The sequence below is a fragment of the Osmia bicornis genome, chromosome 12 (assembly GCF_907164935.1).
Source record: "Osmia bicornis bicornis chromosome 12, iOsmBic2.1, whole genome shotgun sequence".
In the NCBI taxonomy this organism is placed as follows: Eukaryota; Metazoa; Arthropoda; class Insecta; order Hymenoptera; family Megachilidae; genus Osmia; species Osmia bicornis.
In genome coordinates, this window is record NC_060227.1 from 8,702,499 (window position 1) to 8,728,003 (window position 25,505).

Consider the following 25,505-nt stretch of genomic DNA (forward strand, 5'->3'; position numbering starts at 1 on the left):
GTCGGTAAGTTGCCCCGTAGTTTCCCCTACTTTCCGATAGACGGCGCAAGTGTTACCCTGTTTTGAAAAATCGATCCGTCTGCTTATCGAAACCCCTGCATGTCGTAGACCTTGGATGTCTTCTGCTTGTCGTAACATCTCTCGGCTCTTGCGGACAATATTCAAGGACCCCCCTGAAGTAATGCTGTGTGGCGATTCCGGGCATGGGGGTTCCTCAGTGTCCCCTTCGACTGCGTAACGTGAGGTAGAGTTTTTAGTGGGTATACTGGCAATAGGAGCCTCACACTGCCGGGCAACTAACATATCGCCCGGCGTGCGCAAAGTATATTCCCTTCTAGAAAAACTCGATCGGTAACTCGTCGAGTAATTTGCGCCATTTTTGTATAGATGGCGCTACTGTCGAAAACAAGAGCGTACCCTCCTACCTTTTCGACGTCCAAAGACGGACTGACTGTGTAAGGGAGGAGACCAGTGATAAATATAGAGGATTGTTGGTGTACTAGCAAATGATGGTACATATGGTGAAGAGATGATCCATTAAGAATGATTAAAGTTATGAAAGTTAAATAACAGGATAATTGTAGAAATATATGAGCATAAAAGACTGTTGTTTGAATATTGTGAACTCAGTTCGTCGATGCCTTTGAAATATCGAAATTTTAAGTCGGATATTGCGCAAAGAACGTTGAGAACTTCAGGTGGCGCACGATTTGCTGTACATACTCCTGTACAAATAACCTTGTTACACCATCGCCCAAATGGTGAATTTACAACTTTACATAACAAATAAATTACGAGTGGTACAACAAATTAAATATATATTCACTTTTATGGATAATTTAAAGGCCATAAAATTGCAACATACATAATCTTATCTGTAGTCAATGAAAATAAGACTCAACAATACGCTATATTTCAATACAGTGTCGAAGCGAAAAGCACATATTTTATTTCTTAGTAATAATATCTATACAAGAATTGTAATAGTGAAGTGTGAATAACACGATCAATTGTAACGCGTTTACACGCATTCACGAATACCGCTTGATTATCAGCAATGACAGGACCTAACTTAACATGAGGTGAAACTAGGTCCATAAGGCTTTAACTTTATATTACCTGTTAATATTTTGGAAAAGTGTTATATAATGGAAAGCCATGAGAATGAACAATATGTTTCATTTCCCCTTTCTGGGGTACATGATGGAATACAAGATAATATAATATCTCATGAAGAAATATGTGAACCTGTTGACGAGTGTGTCCTTCAAGAAGGACTTACTGAGGTATCTGTTACAGATGTCAATAGTGATATTACTGAGGCACAGGTTGCTGTTGAAATCTTAACAGAACATTCCGATGAAGAAGATGAAAATCGTGTAGTATATCCTATATACATTAAACAAGAAGAACAACAACAATATACATCTGGAGATGATGAATCTATGGCAGTGGAAGCTCTCAGACAGCTGGGAGGAATGTATCCATGTTTTGAAGATAAAAAAGTATCTTGTGCTAATTGTGCAAATTTCTTCACACAAACTGAGATGGCAAAACATCAAATTACTTGCACTGCCGTTAAATTATCATGTATGACTTGTGGAGAAAGATTTGAAAGAAAGATGGATTTAAATAACCATATGGTTTGTCATCAAGTAGATCGTCCACATGCTTGTAGAACTTGTGGTAATTTGTTTCGTTCAAAAAGCAATTTAAGATATCATATGTTACAAGTACATCAAATAGAGAGACCTCATAAATGCACTATATGTGGAGCAGATTTTCAAAGACCTTCTAGTTTATCTAATCATATGAAAATTCATACATATGTTGCCGGACGTGCCATCATGCAATCACAGGGTAATAATGTATCACAGTCTGAAGAATCTTTTAGAAAGTGGCCTGAAAATATGGCGGAGTCTCAAAACAGTGAAGTACCATCTTCCTCTGTACAGACTGTACAAAATTATGATACAGTTCATTGGACAGTTCCATCTTACAATTTTCCCAATGAACAATCAGCAGTTAATGCAATATCAAATTCTCAAGAAAAAATAGATACTCTGCATGAATTTACTGTAATGCCAAATGGAGAAGTAACACAGTTTGAGTATTCGCAACAAAACAGTATAAATAGCCAAGTAAATCAACAATACAATCTCTCATTGAATTCATTTAATAATACCGATGCAATGATAAAGGTTGAAACTATATCATATAACAGTGAAAACCGAAAAAATTATGTAGAAGTTGAAACAAATGGTACAAAACAGCATACATGTAGACACTGTGGAATTAGTTTCCCTCGTGCAACAGCACTAGTATCTCACGAAAAAATTCATGTATCTAAAAATTGGAGCATGCCAATTGAATGTGAATATTGTGATAAACAATTTCAAGATGGTAACCACCTGGCAACTCATCAAACTACATGTGCAAAGAAGCTAATGCAAAATAATATAGAACAAGGTTCACCTAATAATAAATGGGGTAAACATGCATGTTCCGAATGTGGCAAAAAATTTACAACAAAACAAAAAATGTTCAGACATCAATGGATTCATAGAAAGAAAACACATTCCTGTGAAGTATGTGGATCTCAATTTGAAAAACAAAATCAATTGGACGAGCACAGACTATCGGCACATCCTGGTGATTCTCCATTTACTTGTACAGAATGTGGTAAAAGTTTCGTATCTCGTCAAGGACTATGGGAACATGGAAGAACACATGCTGGAAGCCCTGCACATTTTCACTGTGATACATGTTCTAAAACATTTTCATCTAGACAAGGATATTTGATACATCACCGAACTCATACCGGAGAAAGACCATACGGTTGTAAATTTTGTTGGAAAGCATTTAGAGACGGCGGAACTTTAAGAAAACACGAACGTATTCATACAGGAGAAAGACCCCATGTTTGTCCTTTGTGTTCAAGAGCATTTAATCAGAAAGTTGTTCTGAGAGAACATGTTAGATGGGTTCATGCAGCAGGAAAAAATGAAACCGAAGTAACTGGACCTCCTTTTCCTTGCCCCATATGCGGAGCTTTAAGTCAAGATCGGGACGAATTGTGTGCGCATATTGTTAAACATTCAGATCAAATGATAGCAGAAGCGAAAGCTAAAACAAACAATAATGCGCCAAAAATAAAACAAGTTAAAAAGAATGCAAAAACGTCTGCAAGTACTAGTTTGGAAGAGAAAGAGGAAATCGGAAGTCGTATAATTACTAAAACAGAACAACACGAAGCACTTTTGTCTATCACAGACACAGATAAATCAGATAATCAGCAAATTTTAAATGATAAACAAAATAATACCTATCTTGTAGTTACCACAGAAAAAAATGATGACGATTACATTACAATATCAGAATTTAAAACTGAAAATGCAGAATTATTAGCTGATGAAAAACAGGATGAAAACATACATGGAGAATCTTTAGATATGATTACAGTAGATAAGCAAAGTAATACAAATATAAAATTAGAAAGAAGTGCACTTCATTCTCCAACTGGTCATGATGAAATAACTACAATGCATTTAATACAAGCTTCAAAACAATCTAATACTTTGCATTTAATATCAAAACGAAATGAATCATTGCCTGTTTTGACACTACCAAATCCTCAGGGTCACGAAAATTTTTCCAGTCAAATTGCACAAATAAGTAACAGCGATGTACCCATGGATATAACTCATCATTCAATTAAACAGGATCAAGATGCAAAGGATCATAATGAAATTGGACAAGAATCATTAATAGCTGAAGGAACGTCCCATACAGCTGTAATACAAGTTGTACAGTATCATCAAGAAGAAAGTGATGATGAAGAGGAATTAGTTTGTGGTATTTGTGGAGAAGATTTTAATGATAAAAATGTGTTAATGGAACACGTAAAAATTCATATATAATTATTATTAGTTTATTACTATCCAAGTTTGTGATATTATTATGCTATTATTGTGGCTATGTAAGAATTAATGAATTCGAACATTTATATTCTTGGAACAAAAAATATTAATTGTAAATACTTATGTATTAGTTTTCAGTAGTAATAGCAGTAAAGCACCAATTTTCTATGTCTCTTAAAAACGCACTGATATTAAAACAAAACAGGGAATTTTAATTATATTTGTACATTTTGAATTCATTCACTTTCGGTTCTCTCAAATGCTTTTGCACATTTAGATCCTACACTATATACATAGTAAAATTATGTAAATGTATTAAAATAAAATTATAGATAAAGGTTTATATATTATGTAAAGCACATTACTGGTTGTCATAAAGGAACAAGAAACATATCGTAAACAATTATTATTAATTCAACTTTACGAATTGTTTAATCTTTTAAATTTTTATCGATTTACGGTACATAAATTATGGCTAAGCTAAAACGGCATTTAAAATATAGAATATGAGATGTAATAAGGAAATAAAGTGCATTTTATTTTCTACATTTATCTTTTATTTTAGATCATATTAAAATATACTTTTCTTTAAAATAATTGTAATTTGAATCTTGATATTTTGTATTTCACGCCCTTTTATAAAGTGAAACAGCGGAACGGTCACGTATTAATGCCGGGAGTAAAGAGTCATTATAATTGTATTTTGTAATTACTATTGTATGATGTGTTATATTATTTCAACAAGTACCTACATCTGAAACTTCAATGAACAGCTGCTAAAAATGTAAGTACTAAATAAATGAAAAACAATAACAAAAGTATATCTTAGATAGACGTGATTTTGAATCTTATGAACGTGCGATGTTATTTATAAAAATTTTCTATATTATATGATAAAAAGCACAAGATTTTTTTGTTGGATGTAACCATCATGATCCCTTATATATATTTTTGTAAATTATACTTTGAATTAAATACTAACCTGTACTTGGCATTCAACATGTTCCTCCCCCTCTTGTTGTTAGTATAGGAAAGTATTCAAGCAATGTTTACGAAGCTCTATATTTTAAGCTAACAATAAGTGTAAAACAAAGAAAATGAATAAAAGTATATTACAATTATACATAAATCGTTATATTTAAAGCATATTAAATTAAGTGAGAACAATCAAACTTTAAGAGAAAATTTTTAACCTCAAACATACAGTATTCTTTATTTCGTGCTGAAGAGGTTATGCCGACATTGTTACGTTTTAAGAAACAGATGATTCAAAGATAAATAATACCAAAGTAAAGAAACTTGTTTAAAGTTTGTAAAAAAAAAAAACCGAGTAAACATGCCTACTTGGAATCAAATACAAGCTCAGCTACGAAATCCAAATAATCCGGTGGTTTTCTTCGACGTATCTGTGGGTACAACAGAAATTGGACGAATGATTTTTGAACTCTTCGAGGATGTTTGTCCAAAGACGTCAGAAAATTTTCGACAATTCTGTACTGGAGAATATAGAAAGGATGGTGTACCTTTGGGTTTCAAAGGTGCCATTTTCCATAGAGTCATCAAAGATTTCATGATTCAGGGTGGTGACTTCGTAAACGGCGATGGTACTGGAGTTATAAGTATCTACGGTGGTGGAACCTTTCCAGATGAAAATTTTACATTAAAACACGACTCACCTGGATTATTATCCATGGCAAACAGTGGTAAAGACACTAACGGGTGCCAATTCTTTATTACTTGTGCCAAGTGTAATTTCTTGGATGGTAAACACGTCGTTTTTGGAAGAGTTATCGATGGACTTCTGGTTATGAGAAAAGTGGAGAATGTTCCAACAGGGCCAAACAATAAACCAAAAATTCCTGTGACAATATCTCAATGCGGACAAATGTAATAGCTAAATAATTGTAATTTATATATTTTTATAAGGAATTATGTAAAATACATAATAAAAGTTACACTATATTTCTCTTAAGTAAATGCAGTTTCAATCAAACACCTTTTCTTACTTTTGTATAAAAAAAAATAGCAAAATATTTTAAATCAATGAAGCATAATTATGTATTAAAACTGTAACTAATTATGCTTCTGATTACTTCTTTACCCTAAGGCTGTCTATTATATCCTACATTGCCCCTGGGCATTTTATAATTTCTCATTATTAGAAATTGCCTATCGGGACCTGCCTGTTACTATTTAATTTCTGTTTAATTAGTTAGTTGATAGCTTGAAATGAAAATGAAAGTAATTATCGCTTCACGAACTTCAATTTTATTACGTTAAATTTACATATGAAATAAATATTTACTGTACAATTTATATTGTATCGTGTTGGATAGAAATTCAAACGGGTTTTGTATCTATCTTCTCGGAAATGAAACATTCATGGTAAATAAATACGTGTGATATATTTCTACGATTGGTATCGATCGAGGAAAAAAAAAGAATTCCACCCATGAATTTTAGGTCTTTTACTTCGTATCTACTTGCGGTACTCTAATCGAAAACGTATCATTTATTCGTACACAGTTCGTTCAATTAAATAATTCAATATCCTAAGATGTAATCGATGTACTTAATAGTGAAGTCTTATTTTTGTGTAGCTACATATTCATTTTTAATATTCTCTGAATTGTTACACGGATCGATAAATTGTTTATACATTTACTCTACGTATAATTAGTTTCTTCGTAATCCCAAAATCCGATACGAAATTACAGTAAGAAGCATCTCTGAAAATCAATGAATCTTATGCATTCACTGTGTTGTTTCTCCGATTATAGTGTATGTATATAAAATTTCATACAATTTCTAACATAAACGGAACGATCGTATTCGTCAGCACGTTATAATCTCTTGCTTTGATTGATTGCGGAATAAATAAGAAAATAAATTCCATGTTGAACTTACGTTGCATAACAATCGTGCGTGTAAAGGCAAACTCCCAAACGATTTGCCAACTTCCCGAAGAAGTTCATCGTCGAACATCTTCAAGACTTCTGTCTGCTTTGCCGCAAAGTAATGTCCTACATCAAAAACGTTCAACAAAGTTCTCAATCTGTATTTAAATAAAATATTCCCTATAAAAACCGTCACTTATATTCGCGTGGCTGCGACATTCCAAACACAAGAACAACGGCCGATTGCATAAATCACGAATCATCCGGGTATCATCAACGGGATCGTCACGACCTGAAACAACGATCTGATTACACCGATCATCATCGTCAGCAGCTCACGGCAACGATAGCAGCTGGTCCCTCTTCTTGGGCACCGTGAGCTGAGGTGCGGTCTACCTGCTGTTGCAGAAAACGTCTTCTTCAATGGTGTCGACCTGAGAGTTATCATCCACCACCATGATGGGCGTAGCGCCATCGTGAAGGCTCGACTTTGAGATGGATCTTTTGTAAACGTCCCTGGTCACGCTCCTGGTGAAGCTGAATTTCCGCACCAACTTCTTGTCCAAAGCAGCAGGACTCTTCGGTCCCTTCGCCCTGAACTCGTCCTCGGTGCCCTCGTAATGAGCCAGCATCACCTCCGTAGCGTGTTCCTCGATCACGTCCACCGCGTAATCGATGTCATCGTCAGTGGCATTTTCTTTGACCACACAGAATCTGAGGATGTACTTGCCCATCACCCTGGCAGGTATCATGTGAAGTCTACCGGAAGCATTGATATTCGCAAGCAATTCTTGATTTATCTCGTCGCTCTCCTTCAGTCTGAAACAGACCAGACCTGCCCTGACATCGTTGGTGATCTCGAACCTCTTATCCCTTCTCATCAGTGTCTCGAAACGTCTGGCCAGTCTGATATGGTTTCTTATGTACTTCTGCAATCCAGTGATTCCGTATGATCTTAAGACGAACCAAAGCTTCAGTGCCCTGAATCTTCTGCTCAACGGGATTCCCCAATGACGGTAATCGATGGACTCTCCAGACCTGGCGTGTTGCAGATACAACGGATCAACGACCAAAGCTGACGTTAGCTTGACTCGGTCCCGCACCCACATGCAGGAACAATCGAAGTTGACCAGCAGCCACTTGTTGGGGTTTGTGTTGAACGAGTCCGCGTGCTCGATGCCAGCCATAAACGGTCTCATTTCCGGACAGATAAAGGCGCTTCCAGCGTAAGCTCCATCCACGTGTAGCCATATATTGGGGTAAAGCTTGCACACCGGTCCGATTTCAACGAGATTGTCGAATGCGCACGATCCTGTTGTGCCGAGGGTGGTCGTAACGAAGAACGGTACCAACCCGTTGGCCACGTCCTTTCTGATCGCGGATTCAAGACGCTTACCTCGTAGGGAACCCTTCTCGTCCGGCTCTAGAACCCGAAGCTTCACCAGACAGATCATCGCTGCCTTTTCTGCACAGGAATGAGCTTCCGTCGAACAATAGGCTACCAATCGTGGCAGAAAGGCCGAGTCCTCGGTGTTCGGGTCTTGTTCCTTCAGCGTTCTGATCGCTTGGGTACGCGCCGCCAGCATCGTGACCAGAATACACTCGGAGGCGGACCCTTGTATCACTCCACCGCCCTTCGAGCTTTTATGCTCGGCCAGGAACTCCGCTGGAAGGTCCAACGCTTTCGCGTACCAGTCGAGAACGATTGTTTCCAGTTCCGTGCAGGCCGGGCTGGCCGCCCAAGAGAACCCTATGCAGCCGATTGCGTCGGACAGCATGTCCCCCAGGATCGAGGGAAACGAGTTCCCTGCCGGGAAATACGCGTGAAACCGTGGATGCTGCCAGTGGGTGATCTGAAAAAAACATCAATCATCCCTTTGGCGATCTTGTCGTTCGTCAAACCAGGTTCAACCCTTCATGGGTTGATTCACAGAATAATTGATAATCAACTTGGTTGTAGATTGAAAACTAACTGTATGTACACATTGTCGCGACGACTGTATGGTATTGTGTAAATAAATCCAATCGTATTTATTAATCGAGTCTTCATATTTTGCAAACATCAATGAAATACGATAAATAAGGAAAAATAAAAAATACCAGAAACTTCAATGCCATGAAAAAAATTAAGAAACGAATCTGATTTTCTGTCAATTATACAAGTATTTATATATTTATCGTTAATATACTGAAAGAAGAATATACAGCAAAAAGGATGGTTGTACGATGGCGGAACGTGTCGGTTCATGGTCGACTAAGTTTTTTACTATTTTTTCGTATTCGCTAATATTATTAACATCGAAAGAGGTCGTAATCGATGAACACGAGGATCGATAATCGAGTCGACTCACTCACCCCGGGCATTATTTTGCAGTCGACGTCCCTCATAATCGCATCCCATGACTCCCCTTTAGCCGGAGCTTCCTTAGGGAGAAGTGGCCGAAGATACCCTGGATCCACGTTCGCGGTAACCCTTTTTCCTTCCAAGGTACGAAGGTACTCGCAAATGTACTCGATCATCTCCTTGCCGCGTACTTGAAACTCATCGATGTTCATGATAATTGCCGGCTGAAATACAGGTATTCTCGTAGCTAATTCGTGCAATGAATGTCGTGTTTGATTAAGCACGTTCTCGGCGACAGCATGTACGTGATTGTGACATTATTTTCAGCGTCCTTTTATCGAGGATAAAATAAACGTCATTCGATGAGCAACAAAATATCTTAGATGAAATACCTTTTGTTCTTTGCGTTCTCTGACGAATGACACACTTTTTTAAGAAGAGCGCGTTTTCGATGGATTCAAATAATTTCACTCACTTCTCCTTTCGATTTTCTCTATTACCGGATGGAGGAACTTTTGACGTTTGTTATTCGATCGAATAACTGGATTATATATCGAAGAAGGTAATTATTTGAACGCGGCTCGATCGCGGAGGGAAACACGTAACAAGTTTGTTCCACGTTGGAGCTGAGACTGGTAGCACCTGCCAAAGCGCCGGTCAGTTTTATGCGCACCTCCTCTTCGTACATCCCTGCTTCGGCCAGATAAAATTAAGGCGGAGCTTCGGCAATCGTGTACAATTTTCATTTACCTGGTTCCTTGTAATTTAGCGATCACCAAGTCCCTCGTTACGCTCGTTTACAGTAAATGGAGATCGAAAGGGATTACAGTGTCCCCCTTAAAAATTCCTTCAATAATTTACAAGTTTCTCAAAATTTTCATTAAATTCATTTAACGACCGGTGCCAGATCTTCGTTATTTGAATCTTTGGATTTTTCAACAATTTTTATAACTAATTATATTGATTACATCGATCACAAAGTGATTCCAACGCAGTGAAATATGACTGTAAATAATGAATCGTTAATTAAAATTAATTTTCAACTCTCCAAGAGGAGGGGTTTAGTTCGAATTTCCAAAAATTTCTGGGAAGGGTGGTCGGTATCAATGGTGATGTATCATGGGGTCGGTGGTTGAATAAGCGGCAACGTGTTGTCGATGATGCACAAGGGGTAAACTCACCCCCTCCTACCCCATTTATAAATAGACGTTTACTCTTCACCTACATTTACATCACCCCGTAGAAGCGGTGACAGGTCACCGCTCAATCTTTGTAATACATACACACATATATGGAGAACCGACGATCACCATATTTTCTCTCTGATCGCCACCTTCACGCATGATCTGTTCGCGTCCAACGTTTTCGAATTGGATTCTCGATCGGGGATGCTTGGACCATTGCCACGTTCAGATTAATTAATCCCATCATCGATTCTTCCCTACCCTTTCCCATCGATTCCTGTAAACTGGCTCGTTAAATGGCTATTCTGATTTGCAAGTAAAGAAAAAGTACCTATTTCCCTTTTTTCTTTTTTATCAGTCAGAGAAATTTAAGGTGGCATCGATTGATAATCTAAGGGGGTTGAAATTTTGGAATTCTCAATATTTCCTAAAAAGAAAAAGGCAAATACTTTTGAGTGATAGTATATTATTAGGAAGAAATTACATTGTATTAACATTGATCGCATACAAGACAAATGAACTACCTTTCATTCACATTTCGTTACACCTTATCTACCTCTTTAATCGATCATTCATATTCGATTGAATAATAGCTTGTTCAAGATTTCAAAATGTTGCATATATCGTAACAATTAGGCGATCTTCTAATTACTTTGAGCAGAGAGTCTAAAGAGATGCAGACAAGTGTTTCATAACAACGACATACTTTTCCTTGATCGTTAGCTTTCATTCTACAACATTTATTTCGGCCTCCATTGATTCGAAATTTCATGGAATCAAGGAGAGGCATTGTCTCGTTATTGGTCGCCTTTAATTAAGAACATTCTAACGATTATCAACATTCCTCTTCCCACGTAAACAGATTATGATTCATTGTTTTTCGTTTGACGTGACATCTTGCCACCAAGAAATCCACCGATCGCGTATTCATTCGAGCCACACGTGACAGTTTCGTGTTTCGAAGAGTGAATTGAAATAGAATAGAGTAGTCGAAGAATGTAGAAAAATATGATAAACCGAACAGTCCAGGTGCATCGGTGTCACCCTTGTGACCTCAACCTTTTCGTTCGCGTTACGAACATGGCTCTTTTATGACCTTTTTTCGCTATTCACGTGACTCGAGTTTCCGTTTCGTCTTCTTTTTGCCGTTTTAAATTGCCGGTCAACGGGAAAAGGGAAAGGTGACAGAAACGATCATAATTTGAATAACGATGAATATCTGGAACCGCGGTTAAAAAAAGTACAATATTTCTAAGAAAATGGTAAAATAAATAATTGTGTTACTTTCGGAGAATAATTCAGCAATGTCCTCCTCGCTAAAATAAATCTGAAATAAATCATTGATCGATTTCGAGGAACCTCTTCTGTGAGTCTTTAAAACACTTCGGCAGTGTCCGAATGATCGTATTAATCTCATCGATGCACCTGGGAGAAACATTGGTAAAAGATCGAAGAATGTTTTACGTTCTACCATTTGGCGATCTTCCGCGCGATGGGGAAACGGATGGCGATGGTTCCGGACTGCAGCCGTTGCTGCTACCGCGGCGACTTCCGGTACCGCTTGCCTTCAGGCGCACCATCGTGTCCAAATGACGGAATCTAGAAGCGTATCAGGTTTATTTAATAATTCCAAATACTAAGTGCTTCTAGCTTGACTTCGTTCAAGTCCCTTAAAAAACATCTTCTCCCTATTATTTATCGTGCGGTTGCTTCTTAAAATATCCTGATAAAAAAGAATGGAAGTGGAAGGAGGACACGTAAACAGCTTCTGTAGGTAGGCATCAAAGGAAAAATGAGATAAGATGATCATTTATTTCCCTACGCGCTTGATAAACAGAAGGGTACTGAGAGATGTGGGAAAATAAAGGAAGAAGATTATTTTGAAAAGTATTTCGCAAATACCTGAGGGACAATTCGCTGGTATCAGCAGCGTTCCTTGCTTGCATCAGGTAGGCCAGCGGCCAGGAGATCCACGAACGTCTGAAAGTAGGCATCAATCGTTAGATCGGTGACTTAACTAAATATTCAGTAGTATCGAATCTTACGTGGTAGGATGAGGATTCGATCCGATACCACCGATGGTCGCCTGTGTGTCCAACTTCGGCCCCGTCCTATTCGGGGTTTTCGTGAATCCCGGTTGAATAGCAGGATCAGAGACCATACGGACGAAGAAGGACCTCCTTTGCTCCAACGTGGCTTTTCTTTTCTTTTCGCGGATATCTGCCAGTTCATCCATAACATCCTATTCAAGATGAAAAACATACGTGATTACTCAAAATGATACGGACCCTTCAACGGAGAAGACGAATCGATTTTATCCACCTTGGACTCGGATAATTCGGCCAAGTAATCCGTGATGATGCTCCACGCGATGTCTGGTGTATCGGAAACAGAGATTGAGAAAGACGAAGAGACGTAGAAATATCGTTATCGAAAATGATGTTATTTACCAACGTCAGAAGCAGTGGCATTCGGTGCGGCGAGCGCAAAACGAATCGTAAAGCGTTGATTCACTCTCGCCGGGACCATGTGCAATTTCCCGGAATCATTGATGGCGCTCAGCAATTTTTGATTCAGTTTATCAGATCCTTTGGCTCGAAAACACACCAGACCCAACTGAAATTATTCAAGATAGAAATATGTATGGTTTGGTAAGACAAACGCTTCCTCCTCGTCCATTGTTTGTCGCAAGCGCAAGGAGGAAATAACTCTTTCCTGCCCGAGAAATGACCCAGTTAACGGGATACACGTGAACACGAATCAACACGTACCACAACCTCGTTACAAAGTTCGAATCTCGCGTCTTTCCTCACTAATGCCTCGAATCTCTTCGCCAATTGTACATGGTTTCGTATGTAGGTCTGTAAACCGGATATCCCGTAACTTCTCATGACGAACCATAGCTTCAGGGAACGAAATCGTCGACTCAATGGTATACTCCAATGTCTGTGAACGTCAATATTCGAAACGTAGAAATTCTAACGTAATTTCATGACATAAAAGTATTGCAAAACACCGCTTATGGTATATGAAATTAAAGCATGAAGTTTAATAAAAATAAGTAGAAAAAGGTCGAACTGAAAAGAGACAAGGTGTACCTATAATCAATGGCTGTATCCGCATGAGTGTGCTGAAGATAAAGTGGATCCACAACGAGTGCACCGGTCAGTTTGAATCTATCTCGGACCCATAAACAAGAACAATCGAAGTTTGTTAATAAAAATTTGTTGGTATTAGTGTTGAAGGAATCGGCGTATTCGACCCCAGCCATCAGGTATTTCAGTTCTGGACAGATGAAAGCGTTGCCTGCATATGCTGCGTCCACGTGCAGCCATACCTGTAGAAAAGGATAATTTTGATATTTCTGAATAATAATAGAACATTCCGAATCTTATTTATCTTACGCCTGGATATTTTTTACAAAGTGGCCCTATCTCCTTGAGATTGTCGAAGGAACAGCAAGCGGTCGTGCCGAGGGTGGTGGAGACGAAGAAAGGGATGTAACCCTCCGCGGTGTCAGCCTCGAATGCCTAATGAAAATATCAATAATAGCGAGGAAATGAAATATCGAGGAATAATATTGTGGGAAATGGGGTGAATAAAAATAAGAGGATACCTGACGCAACGTTTCTCCGCGAAGCACACTTTTCTCGTCTGGTTCCAATATTCGCAGCTTCACGAAACAGATCATCGCGTCTTTCTCGACGCAGCTGTGACTTTCGCGACTACAATAAGCCATTAGCTTTCCAAGAAGCGCAGTTTCGTCCAAATGTGCATGAGCGGGCGACTCCTTCAGTCTGGCGATCGCTTCTGCCCTTGCTGCAAGCATGCATACCAAAACACATTCCGAGGCTGAACCCTGAAATTTCATTAATAAGACCTTTAATTTTGTTCATTTTATTTTTTTGACATTCATAATATTTACCTGTATCACACCTCCGCCTTTGCTAACCGGGTTAAAATAAAGGAAGTCCGTTGGTAAACCAATGGCTTTACCTGAAATTCATTTTTGTATCATTCTCAACTTATCATTTTTATTCATCCTTTATTTAATTACAACAGCTTGCAATCTTTATCACTGTAATATTAATCGTTTAACAAATATTTGATAAAACAATATTGAATTACCGAACCAATCGCAGACTATCGTTTCAAGCTCCGTGCAGGCCGGGCTGGCCGCCTAGAACAAATAAAACGACGAAATACAAAGATGATCGGGTAAACAATGGCCTGGATCAATCCGTCAAACTTGACCCACGTTCAGACCCTAATTTGAACGGGAAAGATCGAGTCGTTGGACTCACCCATGAAAATCCGATACAGCCTATTGCATCCGCCAACATGTCACCGAGAATGGATGGGAATGAATTACCGGCTGGAAAATACGCGTGAAATCGTGGATGTTGCCAATGAGTGATCTGCAAAAAATCATTTCTTTCCAATTTCTATCGCGGACGGAATTATTTTGTAGATGATTATACAATATTTCCTTACTCCGGGCATGATTTTCGACTCGACGTCTCTCATGATGTCCTCCCAAGATTCAGCTTGGTGCGGTGCTTCCGGAGGAAGGAGGGGTCGCAAATATCCAGGACCAACGTCCGGCGTTACCCGCCGATTGTGGATATTACTCATGAACTCGCATATGTACTCCACCATCTCCTTGCCACGCACACGAAACTCTTGAATGTCCATGACGATCCTTTTTCTCTTTCTGAAATAGTTGCAATGGTAGGAATTTTAATCCTTCAATGGACAACCAAATGTCAATTGAAGTTTTAATATCTACAATACAATGTTTATTTTGAAATTCGATTATTGCCACTGGGATAAAATTGGCAAAGAGATAATTATAAATGGCTAATTATCAAGTGCCATTCGCACAACCACTATAAAATTAACACCAAGCCCACCACCGACGATCACAGACACTACTCTTTCGATCATTCCCATGGATGAACGAATAAATCAGAGAATTCTGTTTAATTTCACTTGGAGAAAAATGGCCACGCGGAGGAGTCGTCCTACCTGTTGCTAGCAAGGAAGTCCAATCGGTCTACGTTGGATGAGCCACGACCGAACAATCCCGAGTTTCTCAAACCAGCACGGATATATCGAGGATCCAGCCTCCGAAGATTCTTCGTGTCCTGCGCAAACGCGTCCTTCTGCGGGATCTTCGTGGCGAATTCTTGAAAGAACGAGGAGAGACTGATCTATGTACGCCTCTGGATAATTTCCATCAAGGGGACAGTTGACGCGAGGAACCTTTGTCTCGCTCCTCTTCGTATATCCATCTTCGCTATTCCCGAATATCCGTAACGATTCTCTTCGTTAACCTTTCCTGTTCGATCAATGACTCCGATAAGATTTCGATGCTAAATTAGACAAAGGTTTATTGAAAGCAACACGTGTCACTGATAGGATAATGCAAAGGGACAGGTGTCTTCGAGTGAGAATAAAATCTTGATGTTTACAGAAAACGAGCCAATTCCTTTCGTTCATCTCTCTCTCTCTCTCTTTATCTTTGTTCTATCAATTTCTAACGAGCATCGTTATCAGACGTTTCTTCAGGTTCGTAACAGATGAAAAGTTTGCGACGAGGAATTCTCATTTCGTAGGCTGATCGAGGTGGGGAAATATTCATACGGATTTCTGGAACAGAGAAGGACTATTTCTTCGTTGAAAGAAGGTAGAAAACTCGTCGAAGCGGAGTTCTTCTTCGTTCATTCGCGATGAAATCGGCGAACAGCTTCGCCATAGAAGAGTTGGCCACTCGAATAAATTGGAAGTCGTGATACCAACAGCGATGCCCGATGGTTTATTACGGTGGGAAAAGAACGATGCCGCGTAGGCATCGTTAAGGAGGTGTCAGACGCAGAATGTCCCCGGTTTCTCTTCGAACCCGAAGAAAATGGTGCACCGAAAGTAGTCGAAATCCTTGACCTTTCTTCGTTCACTTTTTTTGCAACGACTAAACGAACATCTTCGCGGTCACCAGATTAGATTCTTTCTTGGGCACGAAAGACCGAATCGTAAGGAAAAAAAAGCATTTAGAAAGGATTCGGTGATGACGGTACGTGTCTTTAAGATTGGACGATCGATCAAGCCTTCGCGGTTTTTGCTATTTAATTCCTTTCTTCATTCCCCGTGAACAAAGACGAGACACTACGATTCTGACGAGGCAAACGCTGTGACTATTTACGATCCTACTTGGACACAAATATAGGACGAATAATGATTTCTTACATAGCGAACAAGGAACTAGAGAAACTCGACGGCTAAATGTTTAAACGATATCGATTTGATAAGGTGTTACTGTCTGACCAACAAAGTTCGTCGGTACCGATATCATTTCTATTGTGTCCTCTTGAGTGAAAGACGTGGTTGATTCACGTTAAGAAGAGGGAGTTTCAAGTAATATTAATATTAAATTAATTTTGAAAAATTTAAATTGGAAAATGAGGCGACTCTTCCAGACTGTTCCCATTAACAAGGATCAAAGTACGAAATCATCCTAAATTACTTAGAGAAGTTCTCCGATATTTCAAAAACAGCTAGTTTTCATGCAAAAGGGTAAAGAGAGGGATGGTTGAACACACAAGAGGCTAAAGAGGGAAATCAGTCGACTTGTCAATGGAATAGTTCAACGAACCGAAAACAGCCGAATGGTCGAGTGTTCATCGGGCAGTTCGTTTCTCCTAGGTAAAACGACGCCCTTTTAGGGATAAAAACGTTCATAATAGTGGAATGCAGGGACGAGGGACTGGCCGGGGTGCTTAATAATGCAATATGGCGTCGAAGCGTCGCGGCGCTATGCCGGCTATGCCGCATACCACCACCATATACGCCTACATTGCGACCCCCTTAACACAGCCGCGGCTCTGTTGCCGTGCGAAGAAGCCACCGGATAGGGGATGTACCGTGCAATCGAATGCTGATTGGAAAATATTGATGGAACTTGCCCCGTGTAGAGGCTTCCCTCCGATGCTTTTTCCAAGCTCGCCTCGGAATTCCGGAAATTATATCGAACACCAACTTTCGATAGATCGTCCCACTTCTCCTCTGGCGGTGGTATTAATTATTATTGATTATCATTGATACGAGATTAATGAGGGTTTCGTTTATTGAGAAGCAAGGGGTTGCTTCACCATAGTCATAACGACAATTTTCATTTTCTGAATATCAAATCATCCCTTTAGATAATATGAAACTTTTTCATTAAAAATTTTCACTATTATCTTTTCTTAAGGCTACTTCGTTCAGTAGTTAAGCTCTTAATTAGGGAAGACGAGCAAAGGAGATATTCTCATTTAGAGAAGTCATTTTTAGAATTAATGGATATTTTTTATAATACGTCTCTTGTGATATGAATGCTAGGGATTCGACATTCCTGAGACATTACTCGTACTCGATTTTTTTATGAAAACTCTTTAAATAGGGTGCGACGAAGGGAGGTTTGACGCCAGCAAAAGGTCAAGTTCAGTAACTCTAGAGAGTCATAAACACTTAAGCATTCCTTCATGGAGAAAGACGAACCATTGAAGAACCGAGAAATCTTTATGTCCATGACTGTACGAGACCATTCCAAGTTCCATGAATGGTTCCAGGAGTGACACGCCAAAGGAGTGAACTGATGACCTACTGTTAGAAGAACGTGATCTGCTCGTTCTCTAACTCATTGATTCTGATAATGAAAAAAATTTGGAGGCGGCGCAAAATTAAACATATAATTTTTGCTTTGAAAAATAATAGGAATTTCATTATATCGTGTATCTTTACCATATCATCATCGCTTATCAATTGTCGTACGTAATATATTTCTGTCCACCATTTATATGATCGCAAATTAAGAAGCAGGCTATAGAGGGGAATCTCACATGTTATTAAAAATCTCCCTACACCTAGTGAGCAGCGCAAGTTAAGTATGGTCTCTCGTGAAATGCAGTATAAATGTACATCAGAAGTGCTACCAACTTCTGATACAATCGCTACAATTACAAATGTTTTCTGCCGTATCTATAATGTTTCGAATATGTTTTCTTACGACTTATTAATTACCAAGTTTACCATACCGCAATCAAATCGTTATTGGCAGGATCGTATAGTCAGGTACTTTTAATTTTGCGCCGCCTCCGAAAAGATTGAAATATATTTAGTATCCTATTTAACGATTAAGTAGATTGTATTAATAGCTGTGGAATACAGATATAAATGAAATAGAAATTATTTTATACTTTTTAGTGCATTTCGAAGTCGGATTTTTTTTTTGTTAAAAATTATTTTATTTCACACTTTTTAGTGGAACGAGCAGTATTTGAAGGATACCGTATTAGCAATCAATTGGTAAAGAAACTGACGAAGTTTACTTGCAGAGACAACTTTGAAAAATCGCGATCGGTATATTCCTTGGAGGGTAACCCTAAAGAATAGGCTTTTTATTATAATAACAATAGTTATTAACAATAAGAAGTTACATAAATTTTGGGAAATGGAATCATCGTGGAATGATCTACGAAATGTGAAAATTTTCATCGAAATGTTTTTATAACGGGACCAATCGGAAGACACATCCTACAAGACGCAAAAGATTTCATTCCGATTAGTCCATCCGTCTCGGAGTAATCAGCGAACGTACATTTAGAAAAAAAAGTCGTTAGGAATAAAAAAATGCAAAATATTTCTTTTACGGGACCAATGGGGAGTTGTACTGTACAAGATGCAAAAAGTTTCATTCCGATTGGTCCATCCGTCTCAGAATAATGGGTGAACATACACCGCACGTACATGAAATAGTACGTTTTTTTGCAATAAAAACCGTTCGGAATAAAAAAATGCGAAATGTTTTTATAGCGGGACCAATCGGAAGACATATCCTACAAGACGCAAAAGATTTCATTCCGATTGGTCCATCCGTCTCGGAGTAATCGGTGAACAAAGCCAGGAAAAAAAAAGAAATAATAAAAATTTAAAAAAATATATATACTGATCGAATTGAGTACCCTCCTCTTTTTCGAAGTCGGATAAAAATGGTCATATATAGTCAGACCAATTAAACTTTCAATCGTTAACACTTTCAGTGCATTACCAATACCTGACTAATGTACGAAGTTGTTACTTATTTTAATGTAAAATATATCTGTTTCTTCTCCAGATGGGTAAATCAAAATTAAAGAGAAAGAAATGGACAAAGAATTTAAAAGATGAACCAAAAGATTCAGGCGTTCCTATACCGAATCTACCAGAAAAGTTTCTTCTGATGCGTGTAAGTTTTTGAACATTGATAAAGGGACATCGATGTTAATGCAAAATGTTGCCTTGTTATTAAATTTCTAACATTTCAGGTGAAAAGTGGCACGAAGCTTAGAAACGTTTTAGGATATGCATTGAAAGAATTTTCAAAATACAATAACGTTGTTTGGACTGCAGCAGGTCAGGGGATTGGAAAAGCCATTTCCTGTGCGGAGATTTTTAAGAAGAAACAAGGAAACCTTCATCAGATTACCAAGCTGCATTACGTCGAGTAAGTTGAAAAATATAAAAGACTCTTATTTTTTTATATTAATTCAGAAAAAATAAATTGCAGATCGACGAAATCGAGAACGGAAAAGAAAGGTGATTTGAACGTAGAAACTCGCCATGTACCGGAAATACACATTCTGTTAGCGAAAGAGATAAAGGACACATCAGAACCTGGGTAATAAAATTTCTTCTTAAGTTTAATTCATTTCATTTTGTAATGATTTTGATAAGAATGCTTAATATAGTTACCAAGCACCCGATGATTGTGGAGAATTTTTAAACGATGAAGATGTGAAAAATAACAAAAAAGATAGGAGACAGGAAGCTGGTAATATGTCCTGCATTGACGCTGAGGAATTTGCAGCTATGGGCTTGAGAACGGGTCAAAAAAGACCGAAAAAAGAGCAGCAAGCTGAAGCGCCACCTAAAAAAAATAAGAAGAGAGATGGATGAACGATTATAAAAAAAGAAAATGAGTTACATTGTAAATAAACTTAAAAAAGAAATACATAACAAAACTCTGATTGTATACCTTGTAATTAGTAGTCCAAGTATTGATATTAAATAGAAAGTTTATTTTTCACCAGTACATGTATATTTGTTACAGACAATGTGGTCTTGATTTAATTATAGTTACTTAAATGTCATTTTTTGTTTATTATTTACAAATTATATATACAGTGTTATAATAGGTACGAATAGACATTGAAAATTTTTAAAAAAAGCTACTTGCATTAAATGATTATCAAATCAAAATTTTTTAAAAAATTTTTTATCATTGATGATAAATGGAAATGGGAACACTTTCTAGTGCTGTTATTGTTGCTTAATAACCGTGTATCAAAATGGTACAAGTTTACAAACATTCACGTGATTTACATACTGATGAAATAAAAAATTGCAAGTTTAACAGTATTCTTAACACTTTTATAACTTTATATTAATTGTTGATGAAAACTATTTATTGCAGCAGTATTTGGCAGTAGTATAGATAATCTTCCAATACTGATATTGCTTTTCTCAATAAGAAATCTAGAGGATACTTTCAATGTTGATTGACAGTAATAATAATGCTAAAATTAATACAAAATAATATTTACTCGCATTCTCTAGTCTTATTTCGGAAAATATAAGTACCGAAACAAATGATAAAGCTATTATTTTTCATAACTTTGATAAGTATTGTAGTAGTTTTCAATTATAATTTGGAAATTTGTAATTTTACAGCATTCATTAATGAGATTACAGACATACCATTTTATCGGTAGGTTCTGTTTAGATATAAAAAGGCACATAAAATTACAAAAGTCGTAGATTCAACAAAGCTTGCGGCCATCAAAGTGTTAATTTCTTAGGCAATAAAAATACAACTTCTTTGAACTGATTATGATATTATAAGCTGTAACTGGAAAGATATGTTCGAAATTTTTAATTTATTACCACGTAAAATAAATATAATATAAATAAAGATATTGCATCATTTATTATTGTTACTAATATTATGTAAGGATTATATTTATAAGTATCTGTTTGGTTTAGCTATATCCTGATCGTTAAGACAAGTTATTCTCAGTATAATAGATGGATTTATTTTCTTACCATGAATTATTCCAATATTGAAAATTAGAAAAAATTAAAATATGTATTACGATTAATTTGCTTACATATTTGATTTCAAGAGAAATTTCTTAGAATTCATGTGCAATTATTAATTTCAATAAAAATATAATCGAATACTTTTGTACAAATTTACATCATTAATGAAGGAAAAATATCAAATATACGACCAAGTAATACATATAAAACTGAACATCCGAATGTTTTGTTATTTAATGTGACATTTATAAGTTCAGTATCTAAAAAAGGTATATAATTATACATTATTATAATGATAAAATGAATAGTACGTTCATCATAAGAAATATCATTAATATGAACACTTAATAAAAATTTGTTCATAGTACAATCGTACGTTTTGTATACTTAATGAAAAAGGAGTATAACTCTTAAGCACACAAATTTCTATTAAAAAATTCCAATGAATTCCCATTAAATAAATTTTATTCTTAATCAAGAACATTTCAGTGAAATTAGGTACTGAACCTTTTCAATGTTCTTGTCACATTTGGGACTACAACAAGTATTTCAATGATATATCAGTATTACCAGTGACCTTGTTAAATCTGACAAATCGACTTGGGACAATATAAATAAACATTTAAATTCTAGGCTTCGCTTTCTGTTGTTCCATCTTCTTCCATTATTGGAACTATTAAACTCTCTTTTGACATCAAACTGTACTTTGTCACAAATGCTGTAAATCTATAGAAAAACAAATTGATTCAGTGATCAAAATAAACATAAATTTGTTAAATATTCATTTCCACGGGTATGTACCTGCGGCACAGAAATGTTTTATTCTCAAATTCATCAAATATTGCTCTATGATGATAGTATGCATGAGAAAAAATTCTATAAACCCTGCGACTAACTGATCCAAGTTTGGCTACCGAAGATTCTTTGATACTAACCCTAGAAAAAAATTTAAAAGGATATAAAACATTCTAAATTTTAAATTATATGTATCCTGTGTTCATCGTAACTTTTCAGTAATATACCTGCTGGGAAAATATTTGTTGCTATTAAGCAAACAAGCTGCACCATCAAGGGTATGTCTTGTATAGTCAATGGCTGGACATTCCTTAGGTGTTTTGTGAGCAGCACACAAAAATATCCATTGTTCTGTAGCTGTCATTTGACTACAAGATGCTGGATAACATTCTTCTTGCAATCTTACTGTCAAGCCATTGAGTTCCATACAAAATTGCCTCAAATGCTCATATTTCCACACTGCTTCATCTTGTGCATCTGGCATTTTCAATATCAAATCAACATTGGATGGATCCTTTCTGATCATTTGTTGAATATATTGTTGCACAGCCAATGTGCTATCCATTTCTTCGAAGGGTTCATCTGGCCATCTACAGAAATCCTAAACACATATTTCAACTTCAGAAGATACAACAAACCATGGAATCAAAATTTAAACTCTAGATACTATTGGCATAATAAAAAACATATTGTGTCATTATCTGTCAAACTTTCTACCTTTATTATTAACAGAGAACATGAAATACAACATTCTTAAAGAGCAAATAACCTAAAAACTATGTTAAGGGTCAAGAATAATTTGCATATTGATAAATGTATAAAATGTTACAAATGAAACAATAAATGATAAAGTATGAATGTGTAAACAATCGCTTCTTGCACAGCATTGATTTTCATTAGATGCGCGTCAGGAACGCGTTTAAATATTTCTGCAAGTACAAGGCATATAACCAAACATTTATTAAATAATGACACATAAACTAAAGAAAAAACAAATAGCGAATAATATTAATATCTTTATCAACCTTTGCTTTCGTTCCGGGTCTATTTCTTCTAAGGATCGTGGGTCCATCCGCCATCTTCATTTTGCTAGTTGTTGCACTCGATTATGTTAGCTTCAGAGGAAGAATAGACTTGAAAGACCTCCCCCTAATTGTCTTATTGTTACCGAGACTTCTCTTCTCTTATATATTTTGAACAAAATAATAAGAATCAAAATTCTTTAAAATATGTTGAGACAAAAATCAAAATTTAAAATGATTTGATTAAATTTCTTTTTAATTGACAATTTTAACATTTTTTGAAATTTTGAATTGTTAAAAGTCTCACAAAGTGAAAAATTGGAAAAGAGTTTAAAAGATGTACACAATAAATTTAGAAATAAGGGATTTTTATAAACACAATATTTTTTATTTGCACCTTTTAATCAACTTGATCTTTACTTAAAATCAACATGGTACTTGTAAATACATGTAATCATGTTATACTTGCTTCCTCTAGAATATAAATAAAAATGTTCATTTTGTTTGAATCTAATAATCCGCTTTATTATTATAACAATGAAAATTTATATACAGAAGAAACAATTCAAAATTTTTTCTTATACAATATGTTAAAAATAAAAATATCTGACTATAAAGTAGCAGCTTTTATATAGATATTTATTCATAAATATCTTCTTTGTCAGCAACATAACGCACTATATCTGCCGGCCGTAATAATTTCTCTGCATCCATATCTGGTATTTCAAAACCAAATTCGTCTTCTATGGCCATTATAACTTCTATATGATCCAAAGAATCCAAGCCCAAGTCATTCATAAAATGAGACTCCAAACTTAACTGTATAGAATTTTAAATTATGTTATTATATATCCATAAATGGTGATATCAAATAACTGATATGTAATTGAAAGAAGAACATAATCTGCTTTCAATTTCAACATAAAATAAAAAAATAAATTTACATATCAGTTTATCATAGAGACACCACGATTCAAGCGAGGTGTTAATTGATTATCTGATCTAAAAGCTAAATAACAACCAAATACTAAATCTTTACAAAATTATATTTGAATGTCTCTCTTAAACTATGCAGTAATGTTTGCAAGAACATTTTCACAAGCATTTTTAATATTGTATCGTCTGATAGTGATCAGATACCTTGTTTCGATCAATTTTATCATAGAGACCTAGCACTAAAAGTACACGCTGGCTAATAAGTTGAAGTGTTAATGGTTGCTTGTGACTGTAGTGGCGCACCTGCTTGACTCGTGGGCCCTGTAAAATAATAGTTTCTAGAAAATATATAGTTTTACAACCTTGTCAGCAGATATTTTATCATAGGCTTTGACCACATCGAGAACACGTTCCTGAATATCTTTAATTTTAGCTTCTTTAGAATATGTGCGTATAGTCTGTGTCTTTACCTACATGTATTATATGATCTATATATTATTATTTTATACTTATATGTCAGAAAATATATAATGTTATTATAATATTTTTTTCTTCAACAAAGTTTTAAAAAAGAAGAAGACTTTTTAGTAAGAAGAACAAAACGAGAGAATTAATTATTTTTTGACCTGAACATACGACAAGTTCACTGTTAAACAAAATAACAACTTTAACAAAAGAGACCTGAGTCTCGATATCGAAAGTATAAAGTATACCCATTCTACTTTACGTGCATCTTATTTAATTAAAATATGACATGTTACACTGACGGAATTAATTGAATTATTGCTACATGTTTAAAATGATCTAATGTTCTATATTTTGTCGGAACATCAATTATTTCAGTTACATAATACGAAATATTAAGTAGAACATATAAACCATCAAAGGGAGTTTTATGGAAGCTATCGGAGAGAACTATGTTTACCTGCGGTAAGACTTTAATGGTACTTTGTCGGTTACAATGAAAGAATCTTTCATTTAATTGAAGTTGTGTAACAGCACCACGTAAGCATGGTCGACTGATTAAATTTTTAAGAGTACCGGTATTTCTCATTAAAAGACGAACTCCCGCGAGAGACGCCATTTTCTCTATCACAACGATTTCTGCAAGACTTAACCTAGGCACGTGCACGAACTTTATTCCTATTACATGAGTTAGGAATTGCAACGACATCTACAAGGAAAGAATATACTTGTTTCGTGCAGCTCAGAGAAGCCCTCTACTCTTACTTCTAGCTTTTTCGTAATAAAATAAAGTTTATGCTAAAACAGATTACAATTTTTCCCCTTTT

The 25,505-nt window shown here is 36.3% G+C and overlaps 7 protein-coding genes across 11 annotated transcripts; 3 read left to right on the forward strand and 4 right to left on the reverse strand.

The window, feature by feature from the left end:
* Positions 1 to 151: 151 nt before the first annotated feature.
* LOC114878212 (zinc finger protein 420-like) lies at positions 152 to 4,466 on the forward strand. The gene is made up of 2 exons (XM_029191769.2): positions 152 to 244; positions 388 to 4,466. Exon 2 carries the CDS (start codon positions 1,149 to 1,151, stop codon positions 3,918 to 3,920), a length of 2,772 nt encoding a protein of 923 aa, XP_029047602.2. The 5' UTR covers positions 152 to 244; positions 388 to 1,148; the 3' UTR covers positions 3,921 to 4,466.
* A 50-nt stretch (positions 4,467 to 4,516) lies between these two features.
* Positions 4,517 to 20,407, forward strand: LOC114878219 (ribonuclease P protein subunit p25-like protein). Its single transcript, XM_029191779.2, has 5 exons — positions 4,517 to 4,704; positions 19,497 to 19,607; positions 19,687 to 19,865; positions 19,929 to 20,039; positions 20,110 to 20,407. Exons 2-5 carry the CDS (start codon positions 19,497 to 19,499, stop codon positions 20,315 to 20,317), a joined length of 609 nt encoding a protein of 202 aa, XP_029047612.1. The 5' UTR covers positions 4,517 to 4,704; the 3' UTR covers positions 20,318 to 20,407.
* Positions 4,912 to 5,879, forward strand: LOC114878220 (peptidyl-prolyl cis-trans isomerase H). Its single transcript, XM_029191781.2, has one exon. It carries the CDS (start codon positions 5,257 to 5,259, stop codon positions 5,809 to 5,811), a length of 555 nt encoding a protein of 184 aa, XP_029047614.1. The 5' UTR covers positions 4,912 to 5,256; the 3' UTR covers positions 5,812 to 5,879.
* Positions 6,009 to 10,074, reverse strand: LOC114878214 (tyrosine decarboxylase-like). 4 transcript variants are annotated; one of them, XR_006829962.1, is made up of 4 exons: positions 9,173 to 10,074; positions 7,214 to 8,670; positions 6,828 to 7,109; positions 6,009 to 6,649 (listed from the first exon to the last, which is right to left on the reverse strand). XR_006829962.1 is itself a non-coding variant. In XM_029191773.2 (4 exons), the coding sequence occupies exons 2-4, from the start codon at positions 9,371 to 9,373 to the stop codon at positions 7,103 to 7,105; spliced, it is 1,665 nt and encodes a 554-aa protein (XP_029047606.1). In that variant the 5' UTR covers positions 9,374 to 9,492; positions 9,554 to 10,074; the 3' UTR covers positions 6,009 to 7,102. The 4 variants fall into 4 exon arrangements, 3 of the variants coding, with proteins under 3 accessions (XP_029047606.1, XP_029047604.1, XP_029047605.1); XM_029191773.2 differs by having other exon boundaries at positions 6,009 to 7,109; positions 9,173 to 9,492; positions 9,554 to 10,074; XM_029191771.2 differs by having other exon boundaries at positions 6,009 to 7,109; positions 9,173 to 9,385; positions 9,554 to 10,073.
* Positions 10,795 to 15,540, reverse strand: LOC114878213 (aromatic-L-amino-acid decarboxylase-like). Its single transcript, XM_029191770.2, has 14 exons — positions 15,374 to 15,540; positions 14,840 to 15,059; positions 14,650 to 14,763; positions 14,474 to 14,525; positions 14,271 to 14,341; positions 13,962 to 14,204; positions 13,750 to 13,875; positions 13,444 to 13,682; positions 13,117 to 13,291; positions 12,796 to 12,961; positions 12,668 to 12,720; positions 12,391 to 12,587; positions 12,248 to 12,325; positions 10,795 to 11,944 (listed from the first exon to the last, which is right to left on the reverse strand). Exons 2-14 carry the CDS (start codon positions 15,038 to 15,040, stop codon positions 11,806 to 11,808), a joined length of 1,854 nt encoding a protein of 617 aa, XP_029047603.1. The 5' UTR covers positions 15,041 to 15,059; positions 15,374 to 15,540; the 3' UTR covers positions 10,795 to 11,805.
* Positions 20,408 to 20,418: 11 nt separating the features above from the next.
* Positions 20,419 to 23,440, reverse strand: LOC114878218 (MOB kinase activator-like 4). Its single transcript, XM_029191778.2, has 4 exons — positions 23,281 to 23,440; positions 22,483 to 22,856; positions 22,262 to 22,396; positions 20,419 to 22,186 (listed from the first exon to the last, which is right to left on the reverse strand). Exons 1-4 carry the CDS (start codon positions 23,338 to 23,340, stop codon positions 22,090 to 22,092), a joined length of 666 nt encoding a protein of 221 aa, XP_029047611.1. The 5' UTR covers positions 23,341 to 23,440; the 3' UTR covers positions 20,419 to 22,089.
* Positions 23,441 to 23,775: 335 nt separating this feature from the next.
* On the reverse strand, positions 23,776 to 25,505 carry LOC114878204 (acyl carrier protein, mitochondrial). 2 transcript variants are annotated; one of them, XM_029191729.2, is made up of 3 exons: positions 25,139 to 25,505; positions 24,418 to 24,534; positions 23,776 to 24,096 (listed from the first exon to the last, which is right to left on the reverse strand). In XM_029191729.2, the coding sequence occupies exons 1-3, from the start codon at positions 25,385 to 25,387 to the stop codon at positions 23,917 to 23,919; spliced, it is 546 nt and encodes a 181-aa protein (XP_029047562.1). In that variant the 5' UTR covers positions 25,388 to 25,505; the 3' UTR covers positions 23,776 to 23,916. The 2 variants fall into 2 exon arrangements, with proteins under 2 accessions (XP_029047562.1, XP_029047563.1); XM_029191730.2 differs by lacking the exon at positions 24,418 to 24,534 and adding an exon at positions 24,576 to 24,683 and having other exon boundaries at positions 25,139 to 25,501.